The sequence below is a fragment of the Torulaspora delbrueckii genome, chromosome 6 (genome assembly GCF_000243375.1).
Source record: "Torulaspora delbrueckii CBS 1146 chromosome 6, complete genome".
Taxonomy (NCBI): domain Eukaryota; kingdom Fungi; phylum Ascomycota; class Saccharomycetes; order Saccharomycetales; family Saccharomycetaceae; genus Torulaspora; species Torulaspora delbrueckii.
The window spans coordinates 219,870-235,969 of NC_016506.1; the positions used below are offsets into that span (position 1 = coordinate 219,870).

At 43.1% G+C, this 16,100-nt stretch overlaps 7 protein-coding genes across 7 annotated transcripts; 3 read left to right on the forward strand and 4 right to left on the reverse strand.

Moving 5' to 3' along the window:
• Window positions 1-63: 63 nt before the first annotated feature.
• YAF9 (YEATS domain-containing protein YAF9) lies at window positions 64-693 on the forward strand (the record flags this gene model as incomplete). Its single annotated transcript, XM_003682099.1, has 1 exon — window positions 64-693. The coding sequence occupies one exon, from the start codon at window positions 64-66 to the stop codon at window positions 691-693; it is 630 nt and encodes a 209-aa protein (XP_003682147.1).
• A 103-nt stretch (window positions 694-796) lies between these two features.
• INP52 (phosphatidylinositol-3-/phosphoinositide 5-phosphatase INP52) lies at window positions 797-4,147 on the reverse strand (the record flags this gene model as incomplete). The annotated part of the gene is made up of 1 exon (XM_003682100.1): window positions 797-4,147. One exon carries the CDS (start codon window positions 4,145-4,147, stop codon window positions 797-799), a length of 3,351 nt encoding a protein of 1,116 aa, XP_003682148.1.
• Window positions 4,148-4,418: 271 nt separating this feature from the next.
• TDEL0F01270 (uncharacterized protein) lies at window positions 4,419-6,263 on the reverse strand (the record flags this gene model as incomplete). The annotated part of the gene is made up of 1 exon (XM_003682101.1): window positions 4,419-6,263. The coding sequence occupies one exon, from the start codon at window positions 6,261-6,263 to the stop codon at window positions 4,419-4,421; it is 1,845 nt and encodes a 614-aa protein (XP_003682149.1).
• A 268-nt stretch (window positions 6,264-6,531) lies between these two features.
• RGS2 (GTPase-activating protein RGS2) lies at window positions 6,532-7,347 on the reverse strand (the record flags this gene model as incomplete). The annotated part of the gene is made up of 1 exon (XM_003682102.1): window positions 6,532-7,347. One exon carries the CDS (start codon window positions 7,345-7,347, stop codon window positions 6,532-6,534), a length of 816 nt encoding a protein of 271 aa, XP_003682150.1.
• A 308-nt stretch (window positions 7,348-7,655) lies between these two features.
• MET4 (Met4p) lies at window positions 7,656-9,176 on the forward strand (the record flags this gene model as incomplete). The annotated part of the gene is made up of 1 exon (XM_003682103.1): window positions 7,656-9,176. The coding sequence occupies one exon, from the start codon at window positions 7,656-7,658 to the stop codon at window positions 9,174-9,176; it is 1,521 nt and encodes a 506-aa protein (XP_003682151.1).
• Window positions 9,177-9,268: 92 nt separating this feature from the next.
• VAM3 (SNAP receptor VAM3) lies at window positions 9,269-10,114 on the reverse strand (the record flags this gene model as incomplete). The annotated part of the gene is made up of 1 exon (XM_003682104.1): window positions 9,269-10,114. One exon carries the CDS (start codon window positions 10,112-10,114, stop codon window positions 9,269-9,271), a length of 846 nt encoding a protein of 281 aa, XP_003682152.1.
• Window positions 10,115-11,423: 1,309 nt separating this feature from the next.
• On the forward strand, window positions 11,424-15,770 carry POL1 (DNA-directed DNA polymerase alpha catalytic subunit POL1; the record flags this gene model as incomplete). Its single annotated transcript, XM_003682105.1, has 1 exon — window positions 11,424-15,770. One exon carries the CDS (start codon window positions 11,424-11,426, stop codon window positions 15,768-15,770), a length of 4,347 nt encoding a protein of 1,448 aa, XP_003682153.1.
• Window positions 15,771-16,100: the final 330 nt, after the last annotated feature.

Below are 16,100 nucleotides of genomic sequence, written 5' to 3' on the forward strand. Positions count from 1 at the left end.
GGATTATTCGAAGATTGAAAACTTACAACGATGATTCAAACAGACAGGTCATAGGTACAGAATATGGCTCCGGGGGTTAGCAAGAGAATCAAAACTCTGTCTCTGACGAGGCCCATCATATATGGTAATACAGCCAAGAAGTTTGGCGAAGTGAGACCACCAAACGCTCCAGCAGAGCATACTCACCTGTGGACAATATTCGTTAGAGGTCCACAAGATGAAGACATCTCATATTTGATCAAGAAAGTAGTCTTTAAACTACATGACACATATCCCAACGCTACGAGGACGGTAGAAGCTCCGCCATTTGAATTGACCGAGACCGGTTGGGGTGAGTTCGAGATAAACGTAAAGATTCATTTTGTAGATGAAGCCAACGAAAAGATGGTGAGCTTTTACCACCATTTGAGACTGCATCCATATCACAACGTTAAGGCAGAACCACAAGCACCGAATGACGAGATATCCTCTATCTACTACGATGAATTAGTTTTCAATGAGCCAAACGAAGAACTCTTCAAGATCTTGGTAAGCAGACCTGGGAACCTTCTACCTTCCAATAAGACCGACAAGTGCATATTTTCCAAACAGTTGGAGCAAGAAGAAATCGACAGGATAAAAATTGGGATCAGTAAAGTAGATAATGAGATTGAAGAATTGAAGGCAAAAATTGCCAAGCAATTGGAGAATTAGCATGCAGGAGCATATTGGGATGATAGGGTTTCGTTAAGTAGACGTATGCAAAAGTTTAACATGTACTATAGATAATTGACACAATCGGGCACTTGGAAAAACATCACTTGGGAGTGAGAGGTTTCCACGAGTCCATGGTTAAGTTCTCCAGTTCTGGCTTCTTGGCAGGTTTTGCTGGTGCTATCTTTTTCTTTGTAGCTGAAGTGGTTACCACATCAGCTTCGGTTGGTGGTGACTGTACGTTAACCGAGTTTGACTCTGTTGAAAATGGAGGAGATGGAGAAGAAGAGACAGGCGTTTCAAATTTGAAATTCTTTCGAGGGGTAGGCACCTCTGCTCTTGGAAGGGTAGGTGTAGTTGATCGACTTGTATTTCTTGGTGTCAAGATTGCCTCGTTAAATCCTGGTGGCAGGGACTTTCTCGGCTGTGGAGGAGGCGGAGCGGATTGCTCAGGATGCTTTTGTCTGGTTGAAATGATGCTACTCGAATCGTCGCTGCTCGGACCAGAATCCTCAGCAGGTTCCAAGTGAGCAGTCGATGTCGGTGCTGGAGGTGGAGGTGGGCGTATCCTTGGTTTGATGCTATCAAAAGAAGAGTTGGTCTCTTTCCTTCTCACAGGTTGTAATGGAGTTGATGACAAAGATGACGAAGAAGAAGTTGGTGACAGTACCTTCGATGGCGAGCCAGGGAAATCAAGCAAAGTTACACCAGTTGCTTGCGCAAGCGACCGACGTCTCTTGGCTGCATTATCCATATCTGTGGCCAGATCAACCAAGTGGTTGTCTTTTCTATCTAGTTCTTCGGGATGGGCGGCCTTGTACTCATTGTACAGACGTTTTGTCAAATCCAGTCTGACAGCTTCGTCAATATATGAAACCTTGGCTCTGTATGCGGCATAAACTGGTCTATGGTCACTAATCAGTAAAGGAGCATCTGCATAAGCCAAAGGATGTAGATTATCGCCCTTGTAGACAATCCGGTCGGTCCATGAAGGCGTTCTGGCTTTCTCTGAAGAGTCGTATCTGTCAGTGCCATGATCAAATTTGTAGGTTGGCCGAAACTTCAAAGTGGGCTCTCTGAAATCCTGAAAGATCACGCCAGAGTTAATTTCACGCGTTAATTGATCGTAGCGTAAAAGTTTGTCAATATAGCCATCTTCTTGAGAAGATAGCTCTTTTCTCACTTCTTCATTTGGCAACGAAATCCTATAATTCAAGTCACCCAACCAGACGATCGAGTCGTGATGCGGGATTGTTTTAGATCTTTGGAAGGCTATACTCTTGACGATGCTCTCGTAATCGTTGCGACGTTCTTCGATGTTGTTGGAGCCAGCCGAGAAATGGGCGTTCACAAAACAAAAAGATGTATCACCATATTCAAACCTGATTGCAACAGCTCCTTTATTACCTGTGATACCTCCGAAACCCGTCTTTTTAGTGGCACCTTCCACTTGCCTAACCACGTTCGCTTTATCCGCCTTCACAAAGAAGAGAATCACCAGGGAAGACATCTGTTCAACTCTCAGCAGTAGGTATTTCTCATCGAACTGATTTAAGCACTTACTGACCATATTCTCCCAGAAGGAGCCCTTGGAATAATCAGCATTCAGAATCGAGCCCGCGGTCAGTTCGATGACCTCTTGTAATCCCAGTACGACAATATCGGGCTTGAACTTGTCGCCGATAGGGAACAACCACTTAGACAAATCGGCAGCCCTTGAAGCACCATTTACATTGTATGTTCCCACCAAGAGATTTATCGTGGAGTGAGAAGTAAATTGGTCTGATAGACCTGTCAGTTTCGATGAAACGAACTCATTTATCGGATCATAAAGCTGCACAGGCTGTTGGTCAGGTAACCTCCCGAGCAACGCATCAATATTCTGCTGTTTGTTCTTATCCATAAAGTTATTAATGTACATCCTGCTGACTGATTTGGTCGCATCGGATAAGGCTCCTGCAAAAGACATTTTACCCTTCCTAGAGAAAGAAGACTTCAATGCATTGGTACCAGTGTAAATTTGGGAGACTTGATCACCATGATCAGCCCAAAGTGTGTTGTGCTTGAGGACATAATCTTCCGAATCAATGTAGGAGTTCGCAGTGACCATATTGAAATCTTCCAAAAACGTTTTGAAAGCGGCGAGTGAAATGACCTGTTGAACTAAGTTAGTTCTGTCCAAACAATCTAGACAGTTGGTCCTAAAGATACCTTGTTGTTCTGAAATGACTTTCTTTTCCTTAACATCGTACGAGAAGTACCCAGCTGTCAAGAGAGAGTCTAAAATCTTGGGAATCAGCCTCTCAACGGCAGAAAATCCCTCCTGAGCTGTCTCTCGATGAAAATCAAAATCCGTGAAGAACACATCATGATTAAGTTTCAATTTCTCGGACTTCGTTATATGAGCTTTGTATCTCCTCGATAGCTCAATCTCTGATGATTTTGTCGAAAGCAGATTGACGACATGAACCGGACCGTACTCGTCGATCAATCGGATGAAATGCTCATCGAAGATAGGTTGGGTTGCTTCCATGGATCTCGTGATCTGCACTTTGGGGTTGATGAGCGAAGTGTCCTGCTCCCAGAAGACCGGTATACTTCCTCTAATTTGTGTAAATGCATAACAATACTGCGATGAGTACATGATTAATTCAGTTTCAACAAAGTTTGCAACATTTGCTTCATCATCTACACCACGAGCATTGAAACGAGTCCCTGCTCTTTTCCAACTCTGCTTCGAAATCACGGTTAACGCGACCTTCAATCTCTTGATGTATGTGACAAAAGTTTCTGCAAATCCTCGAATAACTGTCGTCAGGAAACCCTCTTCATCCAAAATTTGTTTATAGTTCTCGTCAAGTCTATCTCTATAAGTAATAATCTCCTGCATGAGGAATGAGTTCCACATATATTCTTCTTGAAAATTATCGACACTCAGGGAGTACTCGCTGAATCCACGATGCTGCAAGGTAGAAGTCAGATCAAAATCAGAGCTATAATAGAATGAACCATTTGATAAGAGCTTTCTTATCTCGTAACATGGATGTCTAGGCAAGGCCTCTTGAAACTCTGGTGAGTCTGATTCTGACATAACAGGATATCCAGAGGATTCAATTTCGACAAAATCCCAACGTCCGTCATTGAGACAGAAGAAATCAACAGCATAAATCTTATTGACAGTCTCACCAGGAATAGGTTGAGCTACTTTTGATTTCCCTGTAATTGTTCCCACGAAAATCAAACCTTCAATTTCAATGAGACCAATGAATCCTTGGATATCGTGTCCAGACAACCTCTTGAAATCCTGATTCTTCAAATCACTCTTTGGTACTAACTCAATAGCACAGCGAGGCCTATGGGAAGGATCGGTGCCCACAGACTTGAGGATCAAAGCGAACGATTCAGAGACAATAGCGATCCTTCGCTGCGGCTTTTGAGATAAAAGTATTAGCATGCGGTGAAGATCCTATCTTATTAATTTGAGTGCCTTCAAATAGCTCTAGATATGTTTGAATACTTTCAGAGACCAAGGTTCGGAAAAATATATAGAGTTGTCAGTATCTTGTGCCCCCGTCGCTAGTTGAGTGAAAAAAAAAGCATAAGCTGATCTGAAAGGAAAGAAGAACATACGAGCTATGCGAATAACACTACTTTTAAGTTGATTTAGTTATAGATTAAATATGTATTTGATGCAGGAAGCTCACTCGTCTATTTATGTCCATTTCTTAGGCCGATCCTGCCGCCTTTGCAGTGTTGGAGCTTGGCAAAGCGACTTCACCGGAGTGAACAATGTTGTTCACAGTGGAGAAGATGGCTTTGATGGAAGCATCCCCGACATCTTCAGAGACGCCGACACCCCATTGATAAGCCATTTCGTTGTCGCTGTTACGTCTGTAAGACATCATCACGTAGGAAGCGGCCTGTGTGGAAGAACCAGAACCTAGAGAGTGCTCGGTATAATTGGCAACACCGAGTCTCACGTTCAACAAGTTCGACAAAGCGTCGACTAGAGAAGAAATTGGACCGTTACCGGAACCTTGGATGTCATGGACGTTACCATTGATGGAAACTTGACCAGTCAAGTTTCTACGTTCGGCACCTTCCTTCTCGACGTTGTAGTCGATTAGACTAATTTCGTTGTAAATTTCGTTGTTGTAGTTGTAAGCCTCCTTGAAGACCTTTGTAATCTCATCGGATTTCAATTCTCTACCTAGAGAGTCAGCTTCATTTTGCACCTTGGTAGAGAATTCGATTTGCATGTTTCTTGGCAAGTCCAAACCAAGAGATCTCAAGATGATCCAAGCAGCACCACCTTTACCGGATTGAGAGTTGACTCTGATGACAGCTTCGTAGTCACGGCCAATATCCTTTGGATCCAATGGTAGGTATGGGATAGCCCATTTTTGGTCACCTTGAGCACGTCTCTTGTCTTGCAAGCTGAAACCCTTCTTGATAGCATCCTGGTGAGAGCCAGAGAAGGCACAAACGACAAGATCACCACCGTATGGAGCTCTTGGAGAGACTGGGATCTTGTTACAACGTTCAACGACTTCAATCAAAGAAGTGATGTCGGAGAAGTCTAATTCAGGTGCAATACCTTGAGTGTACATGTTCAAAGCCACAGTGACAAGATCAACGTTACCAGTACGTTCACCGTTACCAAAGAGACAACCTTCAACACGATCAGCACCCGCTAGGACACCCAATTCGGAAGCAGCGACACCGCAACCACGGTCGTTGTGACAATGGGTAGAAATACACACCTTTTCACGCTCAGAGATATGAGTAGCGAAGTATTCAATCTGATCAGCGTATACGTTTGGAGTACTCACTTCAACGGTAGCTGGCAAGTTGAAAATAATTGGGTTCTCCTCGGTAGGTTCCCAAGCGGCCTTAACAGCTTCACAGATCTCCACAGCGAATTCCACTGGAGTGTCACTGAAGGTCTCTGGAGAAAACTGGTACGACCAACGGGTAGCCTGTTGAGATGGATCATCCTTAGTCAATTTTCTAACTAGCTTAGTGGCTTCAACGGCCTTCTTAAGGGCCTCTTCTCTGGACATGTTGAAGACAACATCACGGAAAAGATCACTTGTAGCTAGATAAGTGTGAATAGTGGCTCTCTTGGCACCAGTTAGGGATTCAACGGTTCTCTTAATCAAATGTTCACGGGATTGAACTAGACATTGGATGTTAACATCATCTGGAGCATTTTCAACCGCATAACGAGTGAAATCGAAATCGGTCTGGGAAGCAGATGGGAAAGAAACCTCAATTTCCTTGAAGCCGATCTCAACCAGTTTGTGGAAGTATTCCTTCTTTTGTTCGACCGACATGGGATCCGGGAGCGATTGATTACCATCTCTCAAGTCTGTCGAAAGCCAACGTGGAGCCTTCGTGATAGTCTTATCAGGCCATTGCCTGCTTGTCATCTTTGGTGGCTGGAAAGTTCTATATTTCACTGAAGGATCTTTTAGCATATTTTTATACGCAAGCTTAACGCTAGGTATGGATTTGGAAGCTCTACCAGCATGCTCTGCTAGAGCTACGAAAGTCTGACGAAAGAGCATCTTAAGTTGTTACTTCAGTGTTCAATCAGAATGCAATTGAGTTTTGTATATGCTGGTATAACCGGCTTATATATACCTTCGAGATGGCCTGAGATGGTCTCATAGTAAAAGAAACTAGTTGAAAAAATTTTCACCAAGCGTCATTGAAAAAGCATCAAAAGTTAGTCATAGTTAACAAGCTTGAAGAGTCATAGCAACCAAGAAGCGGAGATTTTGTTCGAAGATCAGCAATATTACAAGTGCGTTATGCCTACAAATAAATTATGTATTAGAGATTTTGGTATGTGGATAGAATGCAATTTTTAGTGGGCAGTCCGTTGTTGGATGATGAACTAGACTTCGAATTAGGCCTCTTAGTCTTTTGCTTGAGCTTTGTAACCAGTGCCTTGCCTTTGTTTATAAGCCTTCTAGTGCTGGCTCCTCCTCCAACAGACTCCGAAAGTTCGCTCTTGGAACTTGAGCCGGAATCCATGACGACGCTCACTCGAGACCCGCTCTGGGAACCACTGGAATCTGTCACAGACCTTTGTATCTTGAAGTCACTGGTTCGGCATTCGCGTGAGTTCTTGCGTCTCTTGAGATCTCGCTGCTGTGGGAAATAGCATGTAGTAGGCCCTTGTGTAGACACCGAAGGTGATGGAGGAGGCGGCGTTGCATGATTAGTATACCGCACAAACTGCCTATATGCGTCTGTCATGAGATTAAGTGCATGCTGTCGCGCTTCAAGCACTACATCCCGGCTCGGTATCACCCCATGATCGTACCATTCTTGGTACGCTTTTTTAATATCCTGCGGCAGGTTACATTCCATCGGAGCATTCACTTGAATGAAATTTTGATAAATATTTGTGTTCCACTGAACAAAGTCAAATGTGGGAATATCTGAATGGTTCAAATAGTAATTACACGCCTTCCAAAACTCATAGTTCTCATCACAATGTGATTTCACCAGAAAAGCTTCAAAATTCTTGATATTGAATGGAGAAATACTCGGAGGAGAAGAAGAAGCCCGCTGTGTCATCTCCTCCTCAACGTCCATCTGTGACAACAACTCCTCCAGGCTCGGAGCATGCGGATAAGTCATAATCTTGCGATCCAGCAAGCGGCTTGAAACCCTCCAACAACGAGTTACTAATTGATATGAACCCAGAAGTGTTCTATCAGCTCGCGATGACCACGGCGATAGATATTATCACGATTGGTAACAATATCGATTCTTGATGCGTCTTTACTGGAGTTTGTTCTTTTTTTACAGAGCTTGCGGGTAAGACAGAAGAGTTGAAAAGAAGCCACATTTTTGAAAAATTACCATCTAAATGGGCATCTCGATGGATAAACGTTAAATCAATCTCTGGATTAGCGGTTGTGAGGTAGTTTAGGTAGGTTGGCAGGATGAGTGATAACAGAGGTTCATCTTCATATAGTGCAGATTTTGAGAATCTGTTTGGGAGTGGTAAGAACGGCGAAGAAGAGGAGGAAGGGTCGCAGATGAACTGGGTACAACCGACGGCTCTGCTGGCGGAAGCCGGTGCTTTGCGTGAAGATGTACATGCACGGGAAGATGTTACGCCCAGTATCTTGCTGGAACAGCTGGCTTATGTGGATAACTTTATGCCGTCTTTAGAACAGGAGTACGCGAATTTGGATTCGTGGATCTTGTCCGATGGTCAAGAAGCCGGAGGTCAGAATGAGGCCAACGGACGTAGTATGGGATTTGATGAGAGGTTGGCTGCGGAGTTGAGCGCGTTTGCTGATGATTCGTTCATCTTTCCGGATGAAGACAAAAGACAACAGTCTAGTAGTAAAGACGGTGATAATGAAAGTGGTGAAAGTGGTAATGATAATGGGAACCAACAGAGCAATTCGCATTTCTTGACTCAGCGAAGAAATACGTTTTTGACTTCGCAGTATGATCACAGTAAATCTCGTTTCTCGTCTAGGAAGAAAAGACCAATAGAGCAGCAGCGGCAGTCAAGATCTACTGGTAGTGATTCTCGTGGGTCGCTTCCCGCACAGGACCACGGTGGATTTGTTAATGTTGATATTGCTCCTAGTAATGGACATTCAATGTATGCGCCAACCGTGCGTTCACCTTTGAACAGTCTCGTAGCATCGCAGCCGTACTCCCTTTCGAATACACCAGAAACTACTGTTTCTCGAAGTTCGTGGAGCAATGATCAAATGCCGTCTGCGGATGAAGGCGCTCCACGAATACAGTTGCCGGATTACTCCAAGATACCGACATCCACGCTAGTGGCGTTATTGCCGCGAGTTACAGTTCCTCCAGGAGCATACCAGTCGTTGATTAATCAGGGTCTTGATGCGGACCAGATCGATGCAATTGCAGTGATCATTGCGCATTATGAACAAGAAAAGCAGAAACGTAGGGAAAACGGACAATCGAGTAGACCGAACAGTTCAGAAGCGGACCCAGCTGCTAATAACGGTGCATCTTTCCTGATAGATATTCTCTTTAATGGCTCTCAGCCGCGCAGGCAGGGACAGTCACCAACGTATCAGTCTCCAGTGGAGACCTCTCCAGTGGAGAAACAAGAATCCCAACCAGTAATCAATGATGCTATAATAACCGAGACAATATCGCGAAAGAGATCTACTGATAGTATTAGAAGAGATGCGGAATTGCCCTTACACACTGAGGCTCGAGAGTTGAAGAGACAAAAGTCAACTAGTGCGATCCCACCCACATCGAAAGTACACTCGAAGAGGAAGGTCAAGGAATCGGAGTTAGAAAGCTCGGTGCATGAATTGAGTGAATTGGCTGTTTCTTTACAACAAAAGATTCACACTTTGGAGATGGAAAATGAACTTTTGAAAAATCTTGTCATATCTAGTGGTGAATCTGAAGGAGTTGAGAGAGCTGAAAAGATAAAGAAAGAGATCCTCAAAAAATAAAGGATACGAAGAAGAATGCTGATGATTCGAACACACGAGATACAACACCGAAGGAGGAAAGCATATAGCTTTGGGACTAGCTTAAGTCGTATCTAACTTAATACTGCTAATATTACAACTAATACCACCACTATTATAATTATCAGCGTTATCAGGCCGCATTTGTTCCTTTGTCTTTGGTGCTCATCAGCTCTGTTTAATTGTTCGTTCGCCTTTTGCACGTTATTTGACAAATTACCAATGTTACCATCTATAGTATCTACCTGCTCGCCTTGTTCGTGCACCAGAGAACCTAATTGATGAAAGATTGCATTAACCTCTTGTACTGCAGAGTGAATTCGATTAATCTGTTGAGATCTCTCCTGGTGTATTATCGTATTAAAATCTAGTTCATCCTGCGAAATTGTGTCCTGGGGAATTTGCTTGAACATCTGCTGCTGCTGCTGCTGCTGCTGCTGTTGTTGTTGATTGTTGGACTCTTCCTGTTGCAATAGAGGCGTCTGTTCGTTGACCTTGATCGACACGTACCCCTCGGGCTCGTCTCGTACAGCTTTAGGAGCTACCTCATTCGCCTGTTTCTTAAATACAGGTTTCATTTTTTTGTTATTGTAGTCTCGTTGTAACCTTTGTAAAGTCTCCTTTAGCATTCGAAAGTCATTGTGAAGCTTTGAGCCCTGTGGGATTCGTTGACCACTGTTACTCCACCTTATTTCTTCGATCCTATCACGTAAACTATTGCATAATGGTATGAGCTCAGTTTCAATACTATTTCGCACATGTGGAGAATCCCTTTTGGTAGCTATCTTACTGCATTCTCTTCCCAACTTTTTTAACTCTTCTGCGAACTGACTGATAAGATTATCAGCCCCACTAGCTGACAGGTCACTATCTCTTGTCGAAGCTACTGAGTGTTGAGCTTCGAGGTCGAAGAACGACATGTGAATTGTTGAGCAACTGTGTTTCTTTCAGCGAGGTAAATCGAGTATATTTGTGATTGCTGCATAGTTTTTCAGGCTTCGCTTACCTTGAATAAATCATTAGGATCACTAGTAAATCATTAGGCCTCAAATTGAAGTCATATCAATCGTATTCGATTCACTGAGGCTCTTTGATTACAGCTTTAAGCTTTTTAAAATGAGATGTGATTAAAGAAATGTGATTCTTCGCTTTAAGGGACAGACATCAAGGCTGTAATTCTAGGCAAACGATATCATACTAGTCTGCGACTTGCTAATACAGCACAAAGATCTCCATCAGCCAGCTCTCAGCTCAGGCGCATTTGTTCTTATCGCCTACGGTTTGCCAAATCTCAAAGACATAGTGATTTTCGCTGACACTTTCAATAAGAATAAAATACATATTAAGTGAGCTTGAATTATGCTGTGTGATCCATCCAATTTCTGACCAACCAAGAAATTTGAGTTCTTGGGATTCCAATGATAATGCCAAGAGATTTAGTGAATTACGGTTGTTGCCGTGAAAAAACCTGTAGCTGTGATTCAAAATGTACCTGCGAGAGTGCTTGCAAATGTGACTCTCAGCGCAAGTGCCAGGACATATGTTTCTGTAACGAAGGGACGAATTGCACTGCTTAAGCATTTATAATAATCGGTCAGCACCCGCGCTTAATTCTCAAGTACCTAGTCAATAAGTTAAGTGCTATGATATTTGATTGATAGTGTCGAGTTTAAATTGAAAGGCAGTGATTCTTCATATTTGTTTATTTATTTATTTGTTTCTTTGTTTGTATATATTCAATGCCTGTAATCTTCGAATATCTATTCTGAACAACTTAACTTATATTCACGCTCCAAATATAGAATTAAATACAAGCGATGAATACAAGCGATGAATACAAGCGATGAATACAAGCGATGAATGTTCGTACCTGATAATGGCAGACTATCAAGTCTCGCACGCTGTTCTTACAGAGTAAGAATAGGAAAGGACGTAAGAAACAGCTTTGCCGCCCATGATTCATTTCAGGGACCAACCGAATAAGAATCGGAAGGGTTAAGTAAGGGCTTTGATTACTATCGTCTCAAGAACAATTCAGAATGGCTTTACAAGCTTTATGGGCGCTGTATGGCCTTTCTACAGCGAGAGACCTTGTCTTCCCTTCGCGTGGCTCTTTAATGGTTGAGGACGCGTAAAGAGTACAACGCGTCTTTCTTCCAAAATCTGAAAGAGATCAAGACATTTACAACTTCAACCTATTGAACGACACCAAGGCAAATTGACTGGAGCATGAGTGGTCAAAATGAAAGATTAGAGAAGCTTAAGAAGCTGAGGGCTGCTCGTAATGGTATCCAGCTGCCCAATGATGAGGAAGATGACAGGTTGTATGACGAGATTGATGAACACGAATACAGAAGTAGGAAACGTCAGGAACTTCTTCGCGATGATTTTGTTGTTGATGATGATGGCTTGGGCTATGTGGATCGTGGTGTGGAAGAGGATCAGGAAGATTATAGTGAAGAGGAGCTGGACGAGCAAGGTGAAGAAAGTGCCATTGAGAAGAAAAAGTCAACCAAAAAGCAGAAGGATAAGAACTCCATTGGTAATTTACTTCGTGTACAGCAAAACAAGGAGATTCTATCTGGCAGAGCTGCTCAGTTGAAGACCAAGAATGTAGCCATTGATGAATTCGATGATATTCTAGGTGAGTTTGATAACGATGTCGTTGTCAAAGTCAAGCCAAACTTGAGGATGAAATTGCCCTCTTCCCCAACAAGGCCGTCAAATAAACCGAACCCCTCATCTAGAATCGGTCATAGCGCCAGTAAAAGACGGATTGATAATGATTCTAGCTATAACAATGATATCCAGTTGGATTCTTCGCCCCTCAAGTCACGTAAAGTGGATGACCAAGATTATATGAACGAGCTCATGAAAAATTTGGAAAATTCTCCAATGAGCAAGAGGTCCGTGTCCTCATTGAGAGTAACGCAAGCAGAAAAGATAGTCGAGGATGATGATAGTGACGATGAAATCATTTTTGGTAGGAGAACTTTGAGAAGTGTCGCTGCCACGCGGCAGATTAATATCAACTCCAGCTCAAATGCCCCTAGTTCACCATTTGTCACGGCACCCAGTACACCAGCGATTAGTCGAAAAGCCGACTTAAGAAAAGGTCTCAACTCTTCGCCAGAGCCATTGACGATTGGAAGGGCTAGATATGAAAAAGACCAAGTGGTGGACCCAAGCAGCGGAAATTTCAAAATGTTCTGGCTTGATTATTGCGAAGTTGACAATTCATTAGTGCTCTTCGGTAAGATTAAGACAAATGATAATAAACTGGTTTCTGGGATGGTCCAGATTAAAGGACTATGCAGGGAACTGTACTTTCTCCCCCGTGAAGGTAAGACCCCGCAGGATGTGCACGAGGAAATTATCCCGCTACTATTGGGAAAATACGGTATAGATACTCTTCGTTCCAAGCCCGAAAGGATGAAATACTGCTTTGAACTTCCAGAGGTTCCACGCGAATCTGATTACCTCAAGGTGCTTTTGCCATTCGATACTCCAAAGAGCAAATATGACACGATACCTTCTGATTTATCTAGTGACACTTTTCATCATGTTTTTGGAGGCAATGCTAATATATTCGAGACTTTCGCAATTCAAAAGAAGATAATGGGGCCATGCTGGTTGGAGTTCAAAAACGGAGACTTTAACGCCCTGCAAAATGCTTCAAACTGCGCACTGGAAGTAGTGGTGAATAATCCACAAGACATACTGCCATTGGACATCAAGAACGTACCGGGCTTAGATGCTATATCACTGGCAGTGCAGACTGTAATGAATCAGAAGGACAACAAGCAAGAAATCGTCTCAATGACAATTTGCACTTACAAAGATATCTCCTTAGACTCTCCCATACCTGAAAACCTCAAGCCTGACAGCATTGTAACACTCGTTAGGCCACCAAGAGGCTCCAGTTTCCCGGTGGGTTTTGCAAAACTGGCGAGGGAAAAGCTTAAAGGTCAGGTCCGTTGTTTTAACAATGAAAAGCTCTTACTTTCTTGCTTTTGTGCCATGCTTAAACTTTCCGATCCCGATGTTATCATAGGCCACCGTTTAGGAAGTGTTTACTTGGATGTCCTAGCTCACAGACTGCATGACCTTAACATTCCAACTTTTAATGCGCTAGGTCGGCGTGCCAGGAAGCAATGGCCAGATCGATTTGGAAAGAATAATTCTAACATGAACCATTTTTACGTACAAGAATTGATGTGCGGAAGACTTGTATGTGACATTGCCAACGAAATGGGTCAATCATTAACTCCCAAATGTCAAAGTTGGGATCTTGCTGAAATGTATCAAATCACTTGTGGAGTCGATCACAAACCGGTTGACATTAATTATCAAAGTGCAGAATATCAGGAAGATGGCAACTGTTTAGCTATGGCACTAGGTGAGAACATTGAAAACTCCATCATCACAGCTGAAGTCTCATTTAGAATTCAGTTGTTGTCCCTAACCAAACAGCTGACAAATTTGGCTGGTAATGCCTGGTCGCAGACTTTGGGTGGTACCAGGGCTGGTAGAAATGAGTACATTCTTTTGCATGAGTTTTCAAGGAATGGCTACATCGTTCCAGATAAAGAGACAAATAAAACAAGAGCACAAAGGGCAAGGAAACAGGAAGAAGCTTTGGTTGATGGTGAACCGCCGGATGCTATTCCCAGCTCAAAAAAGGCGAAGTATCAAGGTGGTCTAGTTTTTGAACCTGAGAAGGGCCTGCACAAGAATTATGTGCTAGTTATGGACTTCAATTCCTTGTATCCATCTATCATTCAAGAATTCAATATTTGCTTTACAACGGTGGATAGGAATCTTGAAGATGCCGATGAGCTACCTAACGCGCCCGTTGATAAGAAAGAGCAAGGTGTTTTACCTCGTTTGCTGGCCAACTTGGTCCAGCGTCGTCGAGAAGTCAAGAAGATTATGGCTAGTGAATCTGACCCACACAAGCGTGTTCAGTGTGATATAAGGCAACAGGCTCTGAAACTAACAGCTAACTCCATGTATGGTTGTTTGGGTTATGTGAACAGTAGATTTTATGCCAAGCCTCTCGCCATGCTTGTCACTAACAAAGGTAGAGAGATTTTAATGAATACTAGACAGCTCGCCGAGAGCATGAGCCTCCTAGTTGTCTACGGTGATACCGATTCCGTTATGATTGACAGTGGTTGCGACAGTTACACAGGCGCCTTGGAGATTGGTAATAATTTCAAGAAACTGGTCAATGAAAGGTACAGATTGTTAGAGATTGACATCGATAACGTTTTTAAGAAGCTATTACTTCATGCCAAAAAGAAGTATGCGGCACTTAATGCCTCCCTCGACAAAAATGGTAAAGAACATACCGTTTTAGAAGTCAAAGGTCTCGATATGAAGCGTCGTGAATATTGTCCGCTATCTAAAGATGTTTCTGTTCATGTGCTGAACACAATTTTATCCGATCAGGATCCTGAAACGGCTCTCCAACGGACGTATGAGTATTTGGAAGGAATCAGAAACCAAGTGGAACAGAACGAGATAAGGATGGATCGCTATAAGATTAACACGAAACTATCAAAGGACCCCGGAGCATATCCCGGTGGTAAGAACATGCCAGCAGTTCAAGTGGCCCTTAGAATGAGAAAGAATGGTCGTGTGGTTAAAGCAGGAACTGTCATTACGTTTGTGATAACGAAGCAAGAGGAGAAAGAGACGGGACAGAAAGAAGCCATGCTTCCAATAGCTGAAAGAGCACGCGCCTTAAATGAGGTCATGGTCAAAGGAAACGGTTTGAAACCTGATCCGGAATATTACCTTGAGAAACAGATATTCGGTCCTGTGGAAAGATTGCTGGAAAGAATCGAAAGTTTCGACATTGTCCGTTTGAGTGAAGCTCTCGGTCTAGACAGCAGGAGGTATATGAACAGGGGCGGTAGTAATGAGACAAACGGAAGCGGAATCAATGGTCTGCAACCTTTAGAAAGTACCATCCCGGATACTGAAAGATTCAAAGACGCGGCAAACTTAAAATTGAACTGTCCCAATTGTAGCGCCACCTTTGACTTTGGTGGAATAGTTGCCTCTAACTACTACTCGATGTCCTACAATGGATTGCAATGCAAGAAGTGTGAGCACCTTTTCGCTCCTCTGCAGATCAACAGTCAATTGGAAAGAAGTATCAGATCACATATCTCACTTTATTATGCAGGATGGCTGCAATGCGATGACCCTACGTGTGGCAACGTGACAAGGCAGATATCTGTCTTTGGCAAGCGGTGTCTCAACGACGGCTGTACTGGTGTCATGAGATACAGATACTCTGACAAGAAACTTTATAATCAGCTGCTTTACTTCGATTCATTATTCAACTGCGAGAAAAACAAGAACTGCGAGCTGAAACCACTATACCACACCGGTGACAGGGACTTTCCACAAGAGAAGCTCAACGAATCCTCGATCAAGGCCCTCACAGAACAGAACAGAAATCTGTTCGAAAGTAACCGCTCCGTGGTCCAAAAATACCTGAGCGACTGCGCCAGACGATACGTCGACATGGGCAGCATATTCGACTTCATGCAACAGCGATAGAGACCCTGTTTATAGTGTAGATCTGCTTTCTTAACGGCTTTTCATCATTTGTGCCCTTGCACGGGCTAATCGGCAATTTCTTCGAGAGAAACTTCAGCTTATAATAGTGATCAGCCTTATCTCTCTACGAGGAGTAAGAACCTTTTGAAGAAACCAGTTTCCGGCAGTATATCGAGGTACTTAAGATCATTATCCGAAAACAGGGCCATTGCCCAGGGAAATTTTGGATCGAGAAGCTGTTTGAAGATATAAAGGGAGATCATCTTTCTCGTCATAGACCGACAACCGATCTCAACGAATAAGATCTGATTGAGCCAGAACAGAAGTAAC